Source organism: Pleuronectes platessa, chromosome 5 (genome assembly GCF_947347685.1).
Source record: "Pleuronectes platessa chromosome 5, fPlePla1.1, whole genome shotgun sequence".
In the NCBI taxonomy this organism is placed as follows: Eukaryota; Metazoa; Chordata; class Actinopteri; order Pleuronectiformes; family Pleuronectidae; genus Pleuronectes; species Pleuronectes platessa.
The window spans coordinates 24,127,206-24,150,498 of NC_070630.1; the positions used below are offsets into that span (position 1 = coordinate 24,127,206).

The 23,293-nt window shown below is 44.7% G+C and overlaps 3 protein-coding genes across 3 annotated transcripts in view; 1 reads left to right on the forward strand and 2 right to left on the reverse strand.

Annotated features, from left to right (window-relative positions):
- Positions 1–6,970, forward strand: part of LOC128439741 (period circadian protein homolog 2-like) — a 15,883-nt gene extending 8,913 nt beyond the window's left edge. The window contains 9 exon segments of the mRNA XM_053422130.1: positions 54–260; positions 388–633; positions 968–1,872; positions 1,874–2,083; positions 2,223–2,466; positions 2,620–2,688; positions 2,691–2,856; positions 3,078–3,222; positions 4,501–6,970. Coding sequence (XP_053278105.1) covers positions 54–260; positions 388–633; positions 968–1,872; positions 1,874–2,083; positions 2,223–2,466; positions 2,620–2,688; positions 2,691–2,856; positions 3,078–3,222; positions 4,501–4,656 — 2,348 coding nt within the window. The 3' untranslated portion in view covers positions 4,657–6,970.
- A 3,728-nt stretch (positions 6,971–10,698) lies between these two features.
- On the reverse strand, positions 10,699–13,489 carry her13 (hairy-related 13). Its single transcript, XM_053422923.1, has 4 exons — positions 13,225–13,489; positions 12,836–12,922; positions 12,654–12,735; positions 10,699–11,697 (listed from the first exon to the last, which is right to left on the reverse strand). The coding sequence occupies exons 1-4, from the start codon at positions 13,309–13,311 to the stop codon at positions 11,240–11,242; spliced, it is 714 nt and encodes a 237-aa protein (XP_053278898.1). The 5' UTR covers positions 13,312–13,489; the 3' UTR covers positions 10,699–11,239.
- A 3,489-nt stretch (positions 13,490–16,978) lies between these two features.
- her8.2 (hairy-related 8.2) lies at positions 16,979–19,120 on the reverse strand. The gene is made up of 4 exons (XM_053422950.1): positions 18,575–19,120; positions 18,365–18,460; positions 18,195–18,273; positions 16,979–17,733 (listed from the first exon to the last, which is right to left on the reverse strand). The coding sequence occupies exons 1-4, from the start codon at positions 18,635–18,637 to the stop codon at positions 17,366–17,368; spliced, it is 606 nt and encodes a 201-aa protein (XP_053278925.1). The 5' UTR covers positions 18,638–19,120; the 3' UTR covers positions 16,979–17,365.
- Between the last annotated feature and the right edge of the window lie 4,173 nt (positions 19,121–23,293).

Here is a 23,293-nt window from a genome sequence, read left to right on the forward strand (position 1 = left end):
TTTAATAACTTTGGTTTGGGGCTAACAGATGATCTCTGTCTTTATCCATCCAGGTCCTTTGATGATGGACACCCAGCCAGGCCTGTCAAACATGAAGGCACCTAAAAAGCATCCATCTGGGGCTGCTGCAGTAGTAGGAGGCCCCCTGGCCCCCCTCACTCTACCAAGCAAGGCTGAGAGTGTGGTGTCCATCACCTCACAGTGCAGCTACAGTAGCACCATTGTTCACGTGGGAGACAAGAAGCCTCAGCCAGAGTCTGGTGAGCTTCTACATCCAATCCAGTTTAGAAAGTCATGTAGAACACAAACCTGAAATCGTGTTTAATCCAATTGTTTCAATAATAAGCTCTCTTCGACAGATGTTAATGGCTCTAATTCTTTCTACAGAGATAATCGAGGATGTGGCAGAGAGCCCAGCGCCTCCAGCTCTGCCCGTAAGCATGGTGTCTCCGCTAAGCCAGGAAAAGGAAACCTACAAGAGGCTGGGACTGACCAAGCAGGTGCTGGCAGCACACACACAGAAAGAAGAGCAGACCTTCCTGAACCGCTGCAGAGAACTCTGCAACGTCAGGAGCTTCCAGAAAGACTGTTCCAAATATCTGCAAATGCAAAGAGGCCAAGCCAACGCTGAAGGTATGCAAGGTTTCATTTAACTACAATGGATTTTGCTCAATAATTAAGGGACAGTGTCCAAGGACAGCATTTGCACAAGAGTGATTGTAAATTGCCACAAAACCTCCCTTTACTATCATATTATATCGTTTTTATTTAGTTAATAAGCTAAATTTTTATTTTATTTTATATAACAGTTCTGTCCACAGTTTTTATTTATCAATTATTGAGTGGTTCTTACAGTGCTGCACTACATATGAATTAGTGGAAGGTTCCCAGTTCTTTGCCAGGCTAACCTGCGACACTGGTCTCCAGTTCACACACAACAATCTGACTTCTCCATATGTCACAACAGAATCCTCTGGACTTCGAGGGGCTGTCAAACATGGCACCACCAGACCTGAGACCAATGCTAAGAAGGGCAACCGTAGCAGGAAGTCAAAGAAGCCACGAATGAAGCATCCTGATTCGTCAGACAGCGCCACGTCTAACCGCAAACCCAGGCCCCCTCTCCAGGGACTCAACCAGACCTCGTGGTCGCTGTCGGAAGCCTCTCAGTCAGCTTTCAGCGTCTCCTACCCTGCCATGGTGCCTGCGTACCCGCTCTACTCCCCAGCACCCGCTACCCCCGCTCAGCCCCCTCATCTTGACCCCTCACTTTCCACAGGCTTTGGAGAGAGGCAGAGCACTCAAGCCCCGCCCACAGCCGCTCCATTCCCCACTCCTATTGTTACACCAGTGGTGGCTCTGGTTCTGCCAAATTACCTCTTTCCGCAAATAGGACCAATAGGACCAATAGGACCAATAGGACCGATAGGACCGATAGGACCAATAGGGCAGCTGGGCGCTGCTCCCAGTCCAGCGTTTTTTCTTGAGCAGTCCCAAACGCAACATCTGTATACTACCCAGCAGCCCTTTCACCCCCCGCAGACAGCATACACCATGCAAACACAACCCCCCTTTGCTAACCAACAGCCGTTCCCTGTGCACACTGCCTTTACCCCCCAGCAGCCATTCCAAGCCGCTCAGACCGCCTACACTACCCATCAGCCTTTCCAGGCCCCTCAGACGTCCTACCCTGCACAGCTGCCCTTCGCTGCTCACCCTTCTTTCCCCTTGCAGCCTCAGTTTGTCCCTCAAACTCCTTATCCAGCGCAGCCTTTCTCCTACAGCCTAGGTCCAGAGCCCCCGAAAGTCCCAGCCATGGAGTCTCGAGAAGTGGCGGCATCACGCTCCTCCACCCCTGTCTTTGTGAACCGGGGAGCCAGCAGCTTCACCACCGCTGTTTGAGTCACGGTGTAGCACACCTCTGCAGCTCAATCTGCTGAGCATGGAGGAGGGGCAGCGGTCAATGGAACGTCAGGACAGCACATTGGCCTCTGCTGGATGCCAGGGCAGCAGCACAGCAGCAGGAGCCGGGGCAGTAGGGGATAAGAACTGCTGCACAGCCAAGACTGAAAACCATCAACAGGTGAGAGACACAACTAACCAAATGAACTTTGATTTAATATCAGAACTTGAACAGGCTCCAGTCTCTCATACACACAGCGGCATTTCCTCTTAAAGCCTGTCATAGACTTTATCTGATGGCTGTCATCCTTGTGTCTCAGGTGGAGTCTCCAGGAGATGAGGCTCGCAGTGAGGGTAACTCCTCATCCTGCGACCTGCTGGACATCCTGCTGCAGGACGGGGAGGACTCTCACTCCGCCACGTCTGAATCCATGGGGTCAGGATCAGGATCGCGATCGGGCTCTGGGTCGGGCTCTGGATCGGGATCAGGATCGGGATCAGGATCGGGGTTGGGCTGCAACGGCTGTGGTACCTCCGCGAGTGGAGCCTCTGGCAGCAGAACAGGTCAGCAGACATTAGCGGACATAAGCATTACTTTATTTCTACATTGTCATGATATTACTAGTTTCTGTTTGGTAGTTACTTTAGCAATGCCAATAAAAACATGTTTTTCAAACAGTTTTAACCCTTTTCCTGCCACTTTTAAACTGTGTACAGGGAGCAGCCACACCAGCAAATACTTTGGCAGTGTTGACTCCCTGGAAAACGACCCAAAGACGAAGGCCAACACAAGGCTAGGAGCAAAGAAGGCTCTGAAGTGTGTCATTCGCAGGCCAAAGTCTCTACGCAAGGGGAAGGAGAGCATTTAATCAAATACGTTCTCCAGGAGCCCCTCTGGCTGCTTATGGCTAATGCTGACGACAAGGTCATGATGTCATATCAGATGCCATCGAGGTGAGTCCTGACTGGAGTTCACTTTTATTTGCATCCATCTAATAATTCCAGAAAAACCTGTTTGTGGCTTCCATATCTCCAGAAGCGTTCATCTTATCAGCTTCAGAATAACAACTGCAACCAGCATTACCACAGGCCAATCAAATAGACAGGTATAGGCATGTGATGAACAAATATTGAATGTGTCTAAATGGAAGTGTATGTGTTTTTCTGATGAACAGGGACATTCAGAAGGTTCTACGGGAAGACAAGGAGAGACTGAGGCAGATGCAGAAGAGCCAGCCCCATTTCTCCTCAGACCAGCGACGAGAGCTGCTGGAGGAACACCCCTGGATGAGGAGGGGAGGTCTGCCTGCTGCTGTCAATGTTTAAGGTGAGAGCCAAACACACATTAACTCCATCACGGTTTCTACCACACCTGTGTTGTGTGGTTGAGGAATCCTTTAAAACAACGTATAAAATGTTCAAAACTGAAAATCTTAGAAGAGATAAAATGAATAATACCTTATTGGTTTATGACATTTAACATGTTAACGTGAGATGTTAATCGGTAGATTTTGTTTCCCCTTCGGACAGAGCCATGCTGTTTGGTTACCTGTAGCTGCTTCTGAAGATATTTTCCAGGACTTATGACTAGTTATTGAATAGACTCAGATGTTGAGATGTAGTTTGTTTTTAAAGGTTTCGTGTGTAGAATCTAGTGACGTCTAGTGGTGAAGTTGCATATTGCAGCTGAATCACCTCAACCCCTCCTTCCAAACACTAGAGAGAACCTGCTGTAGCCTTCAGTTGTCAGAAAAACTCAAAAGGTGTTTAGGTTGACCAGTCTGGGCTACTGTAAAAACACATGGCGACCTCCATAGAGAGGACCTGCTTCTGATGTTAATTTAAAGTATTTCAATATAAAGGGCTCATTCTAGGGTTAAGAAATTACAATTTGGACAATTTAGATGAAACACACTTGTACAAACATCACTGGATTTCTTTTATATTAAATTCCTGCCAATAGATCCCTTTCATCTAAATCTTACCCACTGGACCTTTAACACAAGCATTACAGTATAGATTATGAGTGACCGTGACTGACAGTGACCGTCTGTGTCTATAACCTGTGACACAGACTTTGATTAATAGGGACAAAGATAAGTGGATTCAGTCCAGTATTGAGCAACAATGTTAACTCCTGCACCCACAAAGACGCTGCAACATAACCCCACAGGACGTTTGTCTGCATCAAAGTACTGATGGAACTGATGCCAGGACTGAGTTAACAACTTTAGCTCTGATCTGTTTGCAGAAGTTCTCTCTGCTTTCAGAACAGCAATTCTCTTCTGGATACAGTGCTGTAGGATTTATTCTCCTGTTTCACTGGCAGACATTTGAAATAACAATAACACGGACATATGCCCTAGGGGATTGTGTGGCCGTCGATAAAGGCGCTTTCGCTCAATCTTGGACAGATTGCAAAACATTTAGTCCATATTAATGATTGAGTCCACAGTAACTGTTCCTATCAAGGACCAACATGCCACAGTGTACAGGCAGAAATGTTTTCAATGTTCAAAAACATGAGAAGCTCTGAGAGACTTTTTCTTTTCAATAGTTCGATAAAAGATGTTAATAATTTGTTTTGTCTGTGTTTAGGAGTGTGTGTACTGTGAGGACACAGTAAGGACGCCCATTGAGGAGGACATGCGGGACATGGACATGGAAGAGCTGAGCGAGCAGCTAAGCCGAGGGGGTCAAAACAAACAGAACCAGTCAAAGGATTCTCAACCTCGACCAGACTCCGGCTCCTGAACAGACATTTACCCTCACGTCGCCAGCAGGGGGACACAAAAAGACTTGACTAGCCCTGGACCCTCATGATGCACAAACTCACACACATCGTGTGAGATGTGCCTCTCCTCACAGAAACATACAGACAAGCAAACAGTCAGAGCTTATGAGGATATGCTTTGTTTTCTGTGTATGAATGTGTGTGTACTTTACATAGGGTTGCTATTGGGGTGCAGTTTTTTTTACACCCATACAGGGGGCAGTAGTGCTTTATAGTACTTTGTTCAGCATACACACCAACACTCTGAAATGGTCCAGGATGTGTGGCTGGTGACCTTTTAACCTCTGCAATTTTTTATAATCCAATCCTCGCAGTCAGAGGCTGAGCTTTACAGCAAAATGAAGAATTGTTATCAAAAGAAATGTCTTGGTTGATAGACAGTGAACCTATTTTAAATATAAATATCCTAAATTAGAAATATATATGAATTAGAAAGGTTATTCTGAAAAAATAGTAGTACACTAGCTGTGGTGATCATTGGGTGATCACCACAGGCACTCCACTCAGCGGTGCTTGCACTTGACTCCGCAGCAGTTTACAACGAGTGTAAACTCAATGATGACAATCTGACACCTAGTGCAAATCTGATTTTAGATCAAATCTTATTTATTTTTTACAAGATGATGTATGAAGTAGTTATTTTTCTGCTCAAGCCAAATCCACTCAGCTGAAAGATGGTACTCACGAGCACAGTTTACATGTGTTAAGAATGAACACAATAGGATATTTAAAGTCACTTCAGTCTGTAACTAAAAACTGGAGCTCACATGTGTTGTGGACCACTGCAGACCTTAAAACAGCATGAAGAGGTGGGCGTCATCACAGCTTAAGAAGCTTTTTGTTCCATTAAAAACAATCTAAGTCATAATGTTGATGATGCACAACGGGACCGACAGGATGAAGAGACTTAAGGCTGCCAATCAAGTTCAAAGCTCAAGAAATGTTTATTTTTTCTAAGATCCATTTTCTTTTCACCTCCACTTTGTATCTAAGTGATACAGCCTGTTTTCTTTTTATAGATAGAAATATCTATCTATATATATAATATATACACACACATAAATAATGTAAATACATGTTCTTGTTCTGTCTGTATGGTGCAGCTCTACTACAAAATGTCATTTTTGAACAAATCATTAACATTTTAGGGATTTATTCATTATGCAAAGTTACGTTGCCTCCAACTGCACCTTTTTAGATTAGTTTCTGTGGATTGGACTTCATCTCCGCACTTAGAAACTTTCTTTTTTCTACTATACTGGCATAGTTCAAGGGCCACCATGAGGACTCCCAGTCATAAGTCTCTACAGGTGCCATAGTACAGCTTCTTGAATGCTCTGTCATGGGTTTCGTGGTGGGACACAGCTTCATGGTTTTAGCACACAAGGGGGACCATGTTGGCATCAGTGAGCTTCTGTAGAAACCAGGCTTACACACAGCACCCGCGCCGGCCGCTCGCCATCCAACAGTTAGTAGTAAGGAAACTGTGGTCCACGTTGACTCTGTGTAGTCGATGTGAACAGTGTGAGAACTGGGAACAACTGGTGCTAAGGGAGAGAAACAGTCAGGGCAAGGCCTTTGAATGTAAAACAGACTGGACCCAAGATTATCTCATTGGGTTAGTTTGTTTCTTCCTTTTTTGTTTTAGTTTTTTATGATTTCCTGTTCACTTTCAGAACCTTTTTTTGTATTGCGCAATTCTTTTTTATCTTGTCTTGGGGATGCACCTAACCTCTAACAAATCCAGGGTCATGTTACTGTAAGCAGAAAACCGTGTGTATGCATGTCGGCAAAGCACAACGGACAGAGCGGTCGGGTACTCGTGCGATTCCCGTGAGCGACAAGAGTGTCTCCTACTGTTCCTATGGATGAGTGCAAAGAGAAAACAGGGCCCCGCAGTCACCTTTACCAGCTGCATTCTATCTTGTGTGCGATTTATGTTAAAGGGGCCGGGCCTCCAACACTCACGTGTGTCTGAACCAGTGAGAATGCAAGAATGTAATTTAATTCACGTCTGAGCTGAAGTGTGGGAATGTGATGTGAACGCAGGGAGTGAAGCCGCACGTGGTTTTTTAGCCTTACTTTTAAGGCCTCACAAAGAGGGAAATGCATTTAAAGTGCAATACACACTGATGGGCTGTTGGAGCACCCTGATCTGTAAATGCAAACAGCTGTGGCACATGATGTCGTGTATGGTCTTATAAATTGGTGTCATTGCCGCTGTATGAATCTGTGGTTTTTTAAACTTTTGTAGTTCAAATGTGTTGTTTGACACGTGGAAACAATGTTGTAATAAAAACTACAGAAATATGTATAACCAGTGTGACTCATCTGTCGTGACCCCAACTGACTCTGAACTGAAGCCTAAAGAGTCCACATGTATGGACCCTCATCAAGTTAATTCTTGCTTCATTCTTATTTTCTTTCTGAAGAAAAAAGTGAACCAAAAATAAGAAAGACAACATAACTTTCTTCTAGTTAAAGCAAAGTAGGTTAAGTTTATTTATATAGGACATCGATTTATTTATAGAGTCACAAAGTTCAACTCAGGGCCATACAAAGTTGAAATCAGAGAAGTACAAGCTCATATAAAATGTTCAAACAGGAAATCAATACAGTGTGAATAAAGTAAAGTCCATAAAAACTGATTCCCTAAAATGACTCAAAGACCTGTTTAAAGAGATGTGTCTTCAATTGATTTTTTAATTAAGTAAACTCTAATTTGATATAATTTAGCAAATTTTGCATATTATTGTATACTATATACCAATTCTATATGTTTGCATATACTATATGTATGACTCTTATTGTCACATTCAAACTATTCAAACACACACATATATATGTATGTGATCAATATTTTACAAGCTGCACTCAGCAGAGCCTGTGTGTGTAGTCAAGCCTTTGTGTTGTTTGTCCTCTGTAGATCAAATGACTCATCAGGGTTATTTTATCTTCAACTTGCTGGCCTTGTTCTCCTCTGTAGTAAACTGCCATTTAAGTATAAAAGTGGTGGTCACACTTCAAATTACAGACAAACAAAAATAATGAGCCAGTCGTTTCGATCGATGTGAGTCCCACGCTTGTTTAGTTGTGACAGAGTGAGAATTGAAATGAAGGTGTGCTGGGTGGGATAAGGTCTAGTGAGTGGTGTGTGGGTGTGCACAGAGCCTCTGAGAGCTGCTGCTACAGAGTGATTGTTCCCTCACAGTCAAAGACAGTTGAGAAGCACCAGAGGATGGCAGGGCTCTCCCGGGGGATCTGTTTCAGCGCCATATGCTCGCCTCCGCCGTTGAGTCTCCCTCATGCCAACTGTTGTATCTCTCCGACCTCTAACCTCAGAAATCATATGCATGGTCACAAACTCACAGCTGATACATTCGGGCACAAAAGCCCTCCCTCATTTGTGTGTTTAACACCCCCACCCCCACCCTAGCCACCAGCACCACCTTTAACTAAAATAGCGCTCAGCCTATCATCTGTCATTTTCAGTTAACAGATTCACCCTTTGATCAGGGGAAGTATTCCCACAGTCATTCACTCTTTATTTAGATCATATTATATGTTTAATCCATATAATCTACCAAAAACATGCATTTCACTATATATGTCTGAGAGTTTGGGCCGTATTTCCAATGATACGCAATATTTGACTATATTTTCAGAGTGTAGAGTCAGATGAAGATTTTATTTGAGTTTGCAGGAAATAATAACTTCACATGTGTTAGTTTGGTCCGACGGAATGGAGTGTGACTGTAATTAAATTACAGGTCTTTAAAAAAAACAGCGTCCTCTCATATTCCTCAACATCCACTCCGAGGCAGAAGAGACACAGCACTCAGTGAATGGTGTATGTGGATCATACTTGGTCACATCTGATTGGAAGAAAACTGCTCCAAACTCATTTCAACCATTTGTTTTTGAGTTTGTACGTTTGTAACCAGATCACACAAAAACTACTGGACAGATTATCACAACATTTGGTGGAAGGATGCAGAAAGAGTCTGGAGAGAACTAATATATTTTGATGTGGATCCAGACCAGGGGACGGATCCGGAATTCTCTTTTTCACAAATCAACCTGACAGAGATTTAATTAAAACTTTACTCAATTGTTCCTGCTCTCTCTCTTCTCTCCCCTCTTTTCCACCCACCTCTCCTCTCTCCTTCATTTCTCCCCTCTCACCCGAACCAGTCGAGGCAGATGGCCGCCCACACTGAGTCTGGTTCTGGAGGGAACTGTTGGTTTTCTCTAGGATATTGTCAGGCCGTGACCTAAAGTGCCTAGATGATAATGCAATTTCCTGTATGTGGAAATATACTTGGCAAATAAAATAATTCTGATTCTGATTCTGATTCTGTAGCTATACAAATCAACTTGAATTGAATTGAAGCCATGATGCATGTAGGATCAGTATTTGGTGTAAATGAACAGGTCGACAAACAGCACCTTCATGTACATTCAAACAATGTCCACCTCCAGAAAGTATTATGAAGGGATTACATTGGGTTATTTATTATTAAGGCATTTTAGATTAAGGTTAAAGCCAACACTTTCAAATTGGATGGACATCCTGCAGTCTTCTGGTACATAGTCTTAACCTAGGTTTGCTGGTGTAGTATGTTACTCTTTGTTTAAAGTTAAATGTTGAATTGCATGTTGAATCGCCATTATTCTCTGAAGGCAGTGTGTGTGAGAGAGAGAGAGAGAGAGAGAGAGTGTTGTGTGTGTGTGTGTGTGTGTGTGTGTGTGTGTGTGCGTGTGTCTTTTCTCTTTGAAGAACCTGACCCTGCTTGGATCCTCTTTTTAGTGTCTTCTCAACTCGGCGGCCTTTTGACGCTCCTCTGTCAAATGTCTGTCAAGGCTTTGATCACGCGTCTCGTCCGTCCGCTCCCATTTCAATGCGTTTCCTCCGACGTTCACACCCGAGTCCTCCACCTCCACCGCCACCCCCCTGGGCCTGTCACGTTCAGGACAGCCGAATCACCTGGTATTTCCAGATATTAGACTTGGCCTTTTCATGGATGATGATAAACAAGAGATACGTGCGTGTTTCCCGGGTGGAAAGCGCTCAGACCTTCGTGATCTGAGTTTGCAGCCGACATGAGGGGTCGTGTCGCCCCCGCCGCCGCTGCCTCTCTGTGGGGTGACGGCTGGCCCTCGCAGTCCAGACAGGATCTAACAGACCTTTGTTAGGAGGCCTGGTGTGAGAGGGACGGCTCTTCAGAGGTGTGACCCTTTCATGTGCGCAGTGCGCTTTTACGCACGGTGCGTCCTCGCGGTGTGAGGGCCCCGCAGCTCCAAGAAGAAGTAAGCACAGTGCGAGGACATGATTTAGATTTTCTGTTTGACTATTGGTTTTAATGTTGAGCAAGTCAGAAAGGAGAGTTTACTATGTGGCACCAAAGTGTCCTGGGACTGTAAGACCAAACGGAACACAAACATATACTAGAATAAGACAAATTGCAGTTTCTTTTCTTCTTAATATTGAGTTGTGAGATAAAAGGAGTAGATATATTTATAACATAGACTATACAGGTTTTAGCCTAGAGAAATATACATGTGATAAATAAAACATTCTCGGACAATATTTTATTCCACATTTCTTCCTGAATTGAACTTATACCAACTCTTCTCCTGAAGACATTTGATCCACTCATCGACTAATATCACACACAATTCATTTCAGTTACATTATTTTATTTTGAAAACTCAAGACAATATACAGGCTACAGCTGTTCTAAACATCATTACAACATAAAGTGGTCATTTCTGTAGGAGGCTACACCCGTCCAGTAAACTACAGGTCGGAAATACAATAGAAATATTTTATATTAATTAATTAATCAGAGGCAACCTTCTAAAAGAGCTTCACTCCTGATACAAAATCCTATGTACACAGAGTTATTGACAAAAAAAAAAGTGTGAACATCCGGAACTGTTCGTTTTCTGTCCTTTGTTGGGTTATAAGTGTGTTGATGGGGGGGGGGGGGGGGGGGGGGTCTTCTGGTGTAGGGGGGGGGTCGCAACAGAGGACTCAAAGCTGGGTGTCACTTCCTTTGAGAGGAAGGGCCCCTCCGATGAGAGAAAGGAAGACTCCACCTTCTAACACTCCGGTTTACACGTTCTTCTGTGATATCCGAGGCACTGCTGTCTACTTCTACTTTTACACTTCACTAAGGGGTTTCCTACATTTCCCAGGGTTCAGGGGAAAGCCCGTCATCTCGCTGCAATCAGTTGAAAAGAAAAGCCACAGTCCAGGTTGCTCCTTAAATGCAGAGCGATCCACGGATTTATTCCATTTTGGGTGAACCTAGGCTGCCGTCAGAACTGTAAGGTCTCTTATTGAACAGATTTGATTATTGAAAATCCATGCATGTGACCAGCTACCTGCAGGGGTCGAGGAGTTCATGGATGCAGGGTATGCCACCAAAAAAGTTTGTATCAGGTGGAACTTTCCCTTATGTCAGCAAGAGGGTCCAGTGTCATAGCGTTAACGGACAGCCCTCATCCCCTGCTGCAACATGTCTCCCCTCCTGCCCTCTACCAGGGTCTCCACATAGACTGAGGGTATGTCATGGCGGGCATGCCGAGGACCTCCCTGCTCTCCATGGAGCTCTGGTTGTGCTCGCTGTCTGTGTCGTCCAAGTCGGAACACAGATCCTCGCTGGACGTGGTGGACGGGGCCGGGGAGAGGGCTGAGGACGAGCAGGTGGAGAGACTCCGTCCTCCGGGCGAGGCCAGACTCGAGCAGAACGTCTCGTCGCCTCCGTGCCAAGTGCTGCCGTGGCCCCCGGGGGTGTCTGTGATCAGATCCGCCAGCACGTCCTGGAGGTGGTCCTCGTTCAGGGGCATGCACTCCAGGAGGTGGTTGAGAAGCTCCGCCGCCACCGTGGCATCTATCCCGGGACAGCTGGACACAAACATGTGGACCTCGTGCATGCACTGGATGTAGCCGGCTGCGAACCTCTCACTGGCTTCGTGGTTCAGCGTGTCTGATTCTGTGGGAGGAGAGAGACAGTTGGGAAATAAATAAACATGATAGGACCCGCAGAGCTCGAGGTTAAGGTACAAATCTGAAGGTATTGCCTTTCACAGAAGTATTTCCATTTCGTGCGAGTGTTCCACTTTATTTCAGAGGGAAACATTACACTTTATAACGCCACCACATTCTTTTGTCAGCTGATGTCATCTACTTCTTACAGAGTTTCATACAAAACCCACCATCAACCGGTAAAATAAGATGCATTGAAAATATAAATACTGCAGCAATGAAATGTTAAGTCAGCATGAACAATAGTCCACCAATAAGACACGTCTTCTGATGAGGCCATTCTGCTTTAGTTTTCACTAAAATACATTTGTTTTACTTTTAATTTAACTTATTTTACCATTGATCCCAGCATGTCATTATCACTGTAGTCAGTCTAGGTGAGAACACTGCATTTGTGATTTAACAACTAGTAGACTTTCACCATCTCAGTTTCAGATTGTTTTTCCACAAAGGATGGATTGGATTAATACTTTGTCCTCTTAGGTTCTAAGTATTTATTCCCCCATTACACTTAAAGCAGGGTAATGTAACTTTATAATATCCACATCTACCATAAAATGAGGCTGGATATCATCTTTTGAAACCTCAAATGGTCTATGAAAGCATTTTAAGCAGTTAAATAATGTAGTTACTAGCTTGAAAATAAGGGATTATCCATCAAAATAATGGGCAGAATTTGAGCTGTTACATCTAATGCTACATGATCCTGATCACCCACAGGACAGATCACTGAGGTTTGCAGGTTAGAGAGTATGTACACTCCAGTTGTCGGGGTCTGAATACGAGTCAGTGTAATTCTCCAACATCATGCACATAAACTTGTTTAAGATTTACTGACTGCATGTTTATCTGATCTCAATTGATAACTAGAATCAGTGTACAAAGGGGAAAATAGGTCCAGACCTTGGCTCCGGTTCTTCAAGATGTCCTCCACCTTCTTCACCGTCATCTCCAGCACCTCTGCGTTCTCCATTTTAGAGTGAAGCTGTGGCAAAGACGAGCAGAGAAGCTTTAGAAACAGAATCTAGCGGCTCTACCTCCACACATGCACAGGTGATGCAGCCTGCGGCCGGCGCCGCACTCACGTCTGTGTCCGCCAGCAAAGTCCGCAGCTCCTGCAAACTCTCGTTGATACGAGCTCGCCTCTTCCTCTCCACCAGAGGCTTCCTGACCTGCAGGAACACAACAGATCGCATTTTAGTAAGAGGACACCACATTTCAGTGACAGGATCCTGGCACCTGGGCCGATCTGTGCGTGGAAGGTGCATTACGAGAGATATGATGTTTTAAATCCACCATGTATGTCGGATCGGGCTACTCGTCTGTGTTTCTCCTAAACAAACTCCTGGCATACAACTCTGCAGTCTGCAGGTGATGCGAGATGCGTAATCCTGGGCACAGATGCGACGGGAAACTGGCGTGACAAGTGTGTCACTCTCCTGTGTGTGTGCGTTATCTCCCCGTGTGGACCAACCTTTCGGTCCCCTTTATGGATCCCATAGTAGGGCTCGTCCTCTTCCATGTCTGGTGCCGTGTTACTGGGCCGAGCCGAGGGGGCCATGTTGGTCGGATCGCTGCTTTCTGTCGACTCGCCTCCAGTGAAGAGGCAGCTGGCGAACACTGCCGGTTCCAGGAAGAGAACAAAATCAACAACTCGCAGGCGAGGCGAGGCGTCCCGTGTTTATTATGCAATCCTATTGAGACGTGCTGCTGGCGCTGAGTGGCTGTTGTTAGTATTTATAAGGGCTGATTTGCATGTGAATGGGGGCTGAGCTGCTCTGGCTGGGGGACAACAGAGCGCACACGGCCGGAGCCAATGAGCGCGCTCCCCTTTTGTCTGCGGTCAGGCTCGGTGTGCGCCTCGCAGAGCTGCTGCTGCCGCCGCTGCTGCTGGACGGCCTTTAATCACACTTTGTTGGGTTAGCGGTTTCCCCCCCCCCCCATCCCTCTCTGCTGCCACTAATGAACTGTGTGGACCTCCTCCCCTCAGATGCACTAAACTCCATCATTCACAAGCAGAATATCAGATGGATGTCTGCACAGGGTTGTACCAGTCAGTCACGTCAGTATTTCAGACTAATCGACACTTAAATGTTGTGTAATGCACAACAGCATGAAAGGTGTGAGTCATATGTTATGGCCACAAACACGTGGCTTGCACTTGTCCATCTGGGAAACCTGAGCAAACTTCTGAGTCCAGCATCACATTCCACATGAAGCTGTTTCAGTTGTGTGTAGCTGCACCACGAGTGTGTTTACATCTCTGCAGAGAGTTCAGACACATAAAGGCAACACTCTTTGGCTTTGGAAGAACTGTGGCGTTATTATCCAAAGAAGTGAATTCATTTCAGGTGATTGTTTGAGCTTTTACGCGCGTATAAGAATATGATTATACACCTATACTAAGAGCCGGTCCTAACGCTTCCCTGACCGACCCACTCTTCTCGTTGCCTGCCTTTGTCTCAGGTCCTGAGCAGCAGACTGGTCTGTTCGGCCGGCGGATGTAACGCGATGCCGTCAGTTGGCAGCTGCCGCCTCTGCTGCTCCTGGCGGCCCCTCGGTTCCAAACTGAATCAGCCGGGGGAATTAAGGGCCATTCTCCGAAGAAAGCGACAGGTGTTGGGCTGCCTGCGCCCCGTTTGTTCTCCCCGTGGTTTTTTGTGTGATTTCTGATTCGTGCGCGACTGCATTCTCACGTTGCCTGCTCCGCTGCGAGAGTTTATTCTGCGTGCTGATAATATTACCCGGACAGGCCCCACATGAGGTCTTTATTGTAATGTGACATGTATGGGGCTGTTATGATTTGATAACACTCTCCCTCTATAGAGTGGAATGATGCTGACCTGTGATATCACTATTGGTATGGTTGGATGTGCTGCTTTAGTCCTTTGCGCACAATGTCTACTTGTTCATGTGTAATGGGGGAGCTCAGTCCTGCCCTCGTTATTGAACACGCTCTGTACAGGCTATTATCATGCAAATAGGCTTCACAATGGAGCAGCTCTGTCTGCTCGGAAAAGGGAGCACGCAGGCATCTGTGCCACCTTCCAGGTATAATGGTGGATCAACAGGTGCTCTTTTTACCCGCGGTGTCCGCAGGAGGCCCCACTATCTAAACTATAGTAGCCCAAATGAAGGAAGAGTGTCAGACCTTTGAAGTGGAGGGGCGTTGGCACCTCGCCACCCTGTATCCCTGTAGCAGAGCTTTAATGATGTGGACCGCGGAGAGAGCAGCTGTCTCGGCTCGCTTTTGTTGCTGAGCGAGCCGAGGGACCAGGCGCCCCCTCTCCCTCCCCACTTCAGACCCGCCGCCTGGCGCCATGTGGCGACCAATCATAACGGCAAGAATAGCAGGATTGACCAGATGCACGTTTCTACCTTTCTGCTTAACTCAAGTTAAATGATGAATCACAACTGTATAATAGCATAAACACCATATCTCTGACCAGACAGTTGGTGGTGTTGCTCACAGATGGAGATGATTGATGCTCCAAGCCCCCCTGTCAAAACTCATGGGATCCATGGCTTTACTCACTTTCCTTTCTGTCATTGTTGCTAGTTGTTATGATTGTCTGTCCTTATATTGTTGATCTTTTTTCAATCTTCTACTATTTCTATACTATTACAGACGTCAAATGAAACAACTATAGGCCGGAGTCCCTGTTTCTTGTGCTTCGACCTTGCACGTAAAGAAAAACATTGTACAATCTAGTTGCTTGTACTCATTGTTCATTTTTAGGTCAGCCTTCAGCCTTAAAACATCAATTTGTGGGCCTAATTCATTTATTTAATATGAATAAACCTCCATCCTGATAAATGTTGAAGGGTGAGTTCAATCATATCCCATTTCAAACTTAGATTATCTCTTCTGGCATCAAGCCATGCAGACAACTTGGCATTTTGTCCAGGTTTTAGTCACCTTTTCATTCAACAACTTCAAACAATGAAGATTTCTTTGTCCCAATGTCCCAGGAGCTGTAACTGGAAATCAGCCATTGTTATTTTATCAAACACCTGTGCTGTTCCTACTGTGGCATTTTCAAAACGTGGAAATAGCTTTGAGAAACACAACTGTAATTTCCTTACAAGATAAAACACGTTAGTAGAAACTGATTGATGATGTTGCATTGACCTTTAGATCAAAGCTGCCAATGTTATCGCCTGATGAGGTTGTAGCTAACTTGCTCGCTAGCATGGAATAACAGTGTTTCTGGCCACCTGACAAATCCAATGAGCCTTTTTCATTTATAGATATTTTACACATCACAGGAAAGCACAGGTGATGGCTCACTTTCGTTGTTTACAGTAGAACCGAGCCATAGTGTTATTTGTAATAGCTTTTATGACTCTGTGAAATAAGGCCCATGGATCCTTTAAGCTTTGGTTCATGTCTTAAGCCCTTTTCAGACATGACCTGAGAATTGGCCCTGAGGATTCTCTTTACAAAACAGACACTGGTCATCACCTCCACCTCTCTTGACATCTTCATATGTGTTTTCTACGTGTGTGTGTGTGTGTGTGTGTGTGTGTGTGTCACCACTTATTCACCCAGAGATATTTGTTTTCTTTTTGTTTTCTTCATTTTGTGTCTGTTGCGCATTAGAAGGGTCATCAGTGCATGTCTGATAGCAGCAATGGTCACACAGCAAAACTCCAACAGAGCTAAAATGCAGGAGGCCTATTTGCAACTAGCTTGTTCTTAGCTAGGTGTCTCTTCACTTGACACTTGTTGCTGGGCAGATAATCAGTGTCTGACTTTATCTACTGAAAACTGCTGCTGCTGAAAATGTGGTCAGACTGGATTATTCTGCATTGGCGTTTTTTTACACTGAAACAATGAGCTAAAAGAGGCTAAAAGACAGATTGAGCTGCAGAATTGCAATTGACTCTGTCATAGAGAATGTCCCATTTCACAGCCAGCACATGACATTTCTAAAGATATTGATTAATTCAGCTCTAATAAAGAGTTCAAATGTTAACCACCTTTCACAATGTTTAGTTTTATTATTTCACTTGTATTATTGTTATTCTAATCTCTACTGAATGATTTTACAGTATTAAACACTTTAACAGGCCTCATATCTATAGTTTAATGATTCTATCAGTAATTAACCTGAACGCCAAACGGGGGGGGGGGGGGGGGGGGTCTCAATGTGAGACCAAGCTATGTTGTTGTTATGCTATGTCAATGGCCACTATAACAAAAAGGTCACACATAAAACATGGCATACTATCAAATCTGAATAAAATGTCAAATTAGTTTTATTATTATAATGTTTAGGTTAATTTTACAGTAGTGGAGGAAGACATACAAATCTATGCAACAGCAAGCAAGTGGTCTAAGAATCAAAAAGTCATGCCTTATAACATCAAATAAATAAAGCTGTTAATACAATAAATACATGAAAGATTAATAAGAGCCTTCTATAATGCAGGCTACAAGAAGTCGACTTCTGAAGAGAAGTACTGAGAAAAGGATCATTAAAGCACACCTACAATAATAATCACTGGAACCAAACTGTCCCACAGGTTTGTCTTCTGAGCACCATATCTATAAGATACATAACAGAGGATGGTCTAAGAAAATGGAGAACCAAGATCATGAATTCACCCATTCACCAGGGCCTCCACATCTCCAGCATCCCCAGGTGGGAGCTGTGTATTGCGGCCCTCTCCTGACGTCCAGCTACATGGCAGTTGGGCCCCTCTCTCTGGAGCTGCCTCCCAGACAGGCACTCCCCTCTGAGGGGTGTCCCGGGGATAACTTGGCCGGCTGGAGGGGGGAAGCTGTGTCTGTGCGTGGACTGGGTGAGGGGATGCTCGTCGGAGGACCTGGGCAGGGACTTGAGGAGGTGGTTGAGCAGGCGGGAGCCCAGAGTCTTGTCCATCCAGTCACACGTGAGCAGCATGTTGTGGACCTCATGCATGCACTGGATGTAGCCCGTGCTGTATTTCTGCTGGGCCGCCAGGCCTGATGAGGAATCTGTAGGGGAAGAAGGGAATTGGAGTTGAAGTAATAACACCCCCTGGTGGTGAAGGCACAACTTTATCAAGTAATCATGGTGAACTACTGTCATCTACTCAAAGTGCGCTACTCAGCAATACAAAATCCTTCACACTCACCATCACAAAGTCTTTCAACTATTAAAAACAATCTGGCCAGATTATAACTTTCCTTTAAAATCACATTTCAGCTTATTGTATAGACATTTGAAGGGGGTGCTGTGGTATCTGGCCCTATATATGCTGCTGCTGCCCCCTGCTGGCCAATGTCAACTAGGTCAAAGATGATGTAAAAGGAATCCACAGAATGTCGCCTTGGATCACAGGACATCAGACAGGAAAACAAACATGACAGCTTGAAGTTTTCATGCATTAGAACCAACTTAACCACTGTGATGCATAAAGTCCACTCTACAGGTTGTATGAGACGTTGTCCCTCACCGCTGAGTTTAATGCTCTGGATGTCCTGCAGATGTTTCACTGTCATCTCCAGGATGTCGGCTTTCTCCAGCTTGGATTGCTGTTGAGATACGAGCAGCGTCTCAGTCAACACGATTCAGCGTCGCGTGTTTACGCACAGATGGAGAGGAGAGGCGTGAGGGAGTACTCACATCAAGTCTGAACGCTCCGATCACAGTGTCTTTCAGCTGGTCCAAACAAGTGTTGATCCTCTCCCGCCGTTTCCTCTCAATGAGTGGCTTTCTGAGCTGTGAAGGTAAAGAGGTGCAGTCGGTTAAAGGGTTGGGGCTCCACGCTGGAGCGCACGAGGCGTGTGTGGACCTATGTAAAACCAGCCCATTGTACATCCGTGCGTAGAATACCTTTCTCTCCGCCTTGGCACCGGGATGTTTCCCCATGTTGTGCGCCATGGATGAAGCAGTCATGCTCTTCCTTCCCTCTGGTGTCTGTCCGCTCCTGTGTCTTCTCCCGTTAATCTGAGCGCGTCTCTAGGGCCCTCGGCGCGCCACGGCCCTCGTATTTATAGGGCAACATTAGCATGTGAATGCCGCAACTCTTTGGCTGTGGGATTTTCCCACACACGGGGTCCCATCAGTCAAGACTGACAGGTCACTGGCTCCATTCAATAACCGAGAGACCCGGCCTAGAAAAAAAAAACGCTCTAAAGCTACAGATGTCCAGCCTGAAACCATGCGCCACCCCCTCTCCACCCACCACCCGAGGGAAAGACTGCAGCTTCCTCCTCTCCCAGGGATGAACAAGAGTGTGCAGTTACCGGGCTTTACACCGGGGAGCCCGTCGCTCATTCTTTTCAGCAGCAACTTTACACGACCTGCGGAGAAGCCCAGACCCATCCCCTCAAAGCTCAGGGGAGGACACAATAGACTGACAAATCACCCGAGGACAAATCTGCCCATAATAACAACACTCTCATACCTGTGGCCTGTCATCTTTAATGGTACACTGATTTCCATCAATAGCATGGAGATGATGGCACAACAGCTACTGCAGCTGGAGAGTCAAACTGATGGTGACACAACACACATGTCTCTTGTTTTTGAGAACAACGTCCGCTCTGGTGCACACACACGCACGCACGCCCACACACACACACACACACACACACACACACACACACACACTGACACACGCACGCACACACACACACACACACACACACACACACACACACACACGCACACACACACACACACACACACAATTTAATCACACTCGTTTGTGGTAACTGTTGGTGAGCAGATGTCAGATTGACCAGATGAACCCCATCCCCCCATCCCTATTTATTTTAGTTCCCTTAAAGTTTGGGTGGGGGTGTAGGTGGGGTGGGGGGGCGTTTAAGAGCCACGCGACTGCCAGGCGAATGCCGGGTCGTGGGAACCGCGTCCGAACAAAGGCCCCCATTCATCCGAACCTAATCAGCATGAAGAGAGTAGTAACCTCCAGAGAGGACGCACAGGAGGAGGAGGACGCTGAGGCCTTGGCAGGTGACCAGTGGATGACCAGCTCCACCACACTAACCAATCAGATGACAGCCAAATGATCATTTCAGGGGCTGGAATAACCAGGGTTATCTGAAGAGTTGAGAAACCCTGTGTTACCTTTCAAGTTTCAATGTCAACATCCTCTTTTTGATGTGGCCATGGGATTTGTTTCCTTTTTTCACTTTAGGGTGTGTAGTTATCATTACGTTTTAACCCTTCATCAGCCCACATTTTAATGAGAAGGCTCATTCACACAAAGGACTTAGTTCAGGTAGATGGGTGCTGTGATAATCACCAGGGCAACGTCATCATCAGTGACTTGAACTTGTTTCAAGCAGCAAGAGGGAGTCAGAGTGATGACATGAGCAGTCAATACACTGACATGGTTCATCCTGCAGGGGACAAGAATGTCTGTCCAACAGCTTAAGTCAATCCATCCAATTGTTGTTCCCTCAAAATCACACTTCATGGTGGTTCTGAAAGAAAAGTTTGTACATCTCAAAAGTCATAAGGATACATCTGCAGGGAACCATTAATGACTGTACTAAATTTTGTTGCAATCCATCAGAGGGTTATTGAGATATTTCACAATGGACCAAAGCATGATTTACAAGCTTGTTGAGCTGACAACTTGTTCACAACAGCACTGATAAACGCCACTGTCCAGAGAGAAAGCAAGTACACAACACATTAGAAGATATAATAAAACAAACACAAACCAAAGCTTAGTAATTGTTTATTATTGAACAGAATTACATTACATTACATTACAATGTATTGATTAGACTGTTGATAATGAAGGTAATTACATTCAGTTCAATGGATTTAAATGAAGCATGTTTATAAAGTAAACCTTGTGTAAGTGTAGGTACACATTTATTATCTAAACAGAAAGAGCTACAGTCAGTGAATATAACAAAGTTATTTTAGTTTTGGCTCTGAACTCCAGCTCATAGGTTTTCAAATCCAACAACAATTCTGATACAAGGTCAAGGCTGGCAAATGATAGCAGTGGTCTCTTGTGTCAGGGCTGGAAAGGCCTGACACTATCAAAGCCCTCTGTCATCATGCTGGATATTTGCTTGCAAACAGTTAACGACTCTGAACTCACACACAGATTTCAGCAGACACATCTTACCTGCTGTCACTCTACCTGGGCTGTACTGCAGAGCTGCCAACATGGCCTCTACCCCACCTTCTTGGTCCATGGAGGGTCTCCCACGCTGTGGTGCTGATGTAACTGCTGTAGTGTTTACATCACAGTATTTACTTATTCATAATAAAAACGAGAGACACTAACTGTCAACATCACTGTCAACATGTTTTCATCTTAACTACAATTGTTAATAAGTTTCCTGACTGTATCTTGAATAGTTGCCACATCATCAGAGTGACAAAATCTGTCAAAAATATCACACACAGACAGGACAAGTAGTCAAAACAATAAAGGAGAACTCAGGCAGCAGCTGATGTCTTATACAGAAGATTTTAATGTAGACTTGATGCATCAAGGAGACCAGAAGGTGGAACAATATACAAACGCCAACAGAGTAACATGAGCGATTGTCTACCCCAAGTCTGAAAATGTCTCCCACAGCATCCCAGTATATCTTTCATCGGAGCTAGACATGAAAGACTCTAAGTGTAGACACTACAATGTTATGTTGGTTGGTCCTGACCTTGGTTACTGTTTAGAGAGAGAAGGGAATTTAGACTGGCATTATTCTCCTGTACAGATTATGTGTAATATACACTGTATACATAACATATAGTGTCATATACAGTAATGTGTGAGGATGTACGGTCCAAAATTCATCAACAGTTTCCTTAATAAAAGTTTTTCCTCAACTTGTTTAGTTTTCGGTCCTGTGAAGTTAAACTGTGTGTAAAGAGGAGACGCCTCAAACACAGGTGATCTGGTGGAAATGGCTCATGGATAGTGTGGCAGTTGACCATGCCACAGGGCTCTCCCATACACAGCCAGAGACGGTTCGGTTGCTATTCAGCATACTTTATTGAAACACCACACACATGAACAAACTTCAACTTAAAGGGACTAGCTCAGCACTAGTGTTTCTCCTGTGTTCTCGGTCCTGATTGGCCCCGTTTGAGGCAGCTCTGCTGCTGCCTTTTAAACCTGAGGATCACTCAACTAACAGCTCTCCCCTGCACTGATTGTTTTCCGGTGTAAGTGAATGTCCACTCTCAACTACCTCCACAGATAGTTACTTGGGTGATGCAGGCAGTGGGTTCAGGTCAGAGTTAAGGAATGAAGCTTAGGTGATGGAGAAAGAAAACAAGTCAGCTGATGGCTATAGAGACAGAGAGTCTAGGGACCTCTTGTGGCCAGTAGGAGTATAGCATGACTGGGGAGGATATTGCCTGGGAGAAATGCGGGGATGATAAAGCACATCCCCTCATCCAAAAATAATTCATTCTTAGACATCATTAATCTCTTCACCTTTATTAATTACAGAAATATTAAATTACAGCGAATTATCAAACCAACAAAACAAACAAAGTTTATAGAGCAGTAAAATCCCTGCTGGAAGTCATACTTAAAAGTCATTCTGTTGTCTTTTCAAAACATTCATCACAGGGATATCAAATACTTTACAGCCCTATGTGTTGTATGGCATGGTAGTAATATAATGACATTTAAAAAAGTATTTTCACATGGATGTTTCCAGCAGAATCAGATTATATGTGATGTATCAATGCAGTGCAAGGCAAAATACTGTTACTTTGTTTAATTTATTAACTTTTAATCGTAAGATGTCGTTCTGCTTCTTTGTCTGACGAACACCAACATATGGGCTGTGTTGTGTACAAAATGTGTTTGTCAGCATATGACACTCATTGCATCTGCTACAGCTTGAACCAGCGTCAGCTCAGCATCCAGGTGCAAGTACAACATACGTTTACATTCAGTGACAATTGGGTCTTTAAAAGAAAGTAGAGAGAAAAATGGGGAGTGGATATATATTGTAAAGCTACCAACCAACTGACCTATACAGCATCACTAGAATTGTTAGACTATGCATCACCTCATGAATTGAATTGAAAATATTTTATGTTCCATGACCTTTTAATCTCCTGAATGTTTTTTTTTATGTTATAAAAGAAGACCTGACAATGTACAACCGATCACTATAACACCCTATTTTGAAAGGCCACTGATAGAACAGGAAGAAATTGAAATGGTTGCTTCCCAAAGAGGAGTTTTGGACTGAGAATACTGCTGGCTTTAATTTACATTACTAATATCTTGATAAACAGTCAACGGTCAATTTAGCTTGTTTGGTTGTTGTCTTGTCTTGTGGTGATTTTTGCTGTACTTTTTGTCCTGCTTTCTATTAATAGCCCAGTTCTCTATCCATAACAGTCAGCATCCAGCCTCAGCAGTTTTAACCACCCATCACTTGCAACATCTCACATCCAGCTGCATCCCCAAACACTGCTCTACTCGTCTGGGGCAGGAATCCACAGCTTCTGCTTCCAGCCATCGTCTGTAAATTGCACTCTAACCTGTTATCTGTGGTTTCTGTCAGCCAGCTCCAGCCTGATCATTTACCTGAC

Bases quoted from the DNA above. Each gene is read 5' to 3' on its own strand.
- her13 (XM_053422923.1), bottom strand. From the start codon at position 13,311: ATGGCCCCCTCGGCTCGGCCCAGTAACACGGCACCAGACATGGAAGAG. The intron at 12,923-13,224 runs GTTGGTCCACAC...GTGTTCCTGCAG, and splicing joins TCCATAAAGGGGACCGAAAG to GTCAGGAAGCCTCTGGTGGA. The intron at 11,698-12,653 runs GTCTGGACCTAT...CTCCTCCCACAG, and splicing joins CTTGAAGAACCGGAGCCAAG to AATCAGACACGCTGAACCAC.
- her8.2 (XM_053422950.1), bottom strand. From the start codon at position 18,637: ATGACTGCTTCATCCATGGCGCACAACATGGGGAAACATCCCGGTGCC. The intron at 18,461-18,574 runs GTATTCTACGCA...TTACCTTCACAG, and splicing joins GTGCCAAGGCGGAGAGAAAG to CTCAGAAAGCCACTCATTGA. The intron at 17,734-18,194 runs GTGAGGGACAAC...CTTCCCCTACAG, and splicing joins CCAGAGCATTAAACTCAGCG to ATTCCTCATCAGGCCTGGCG.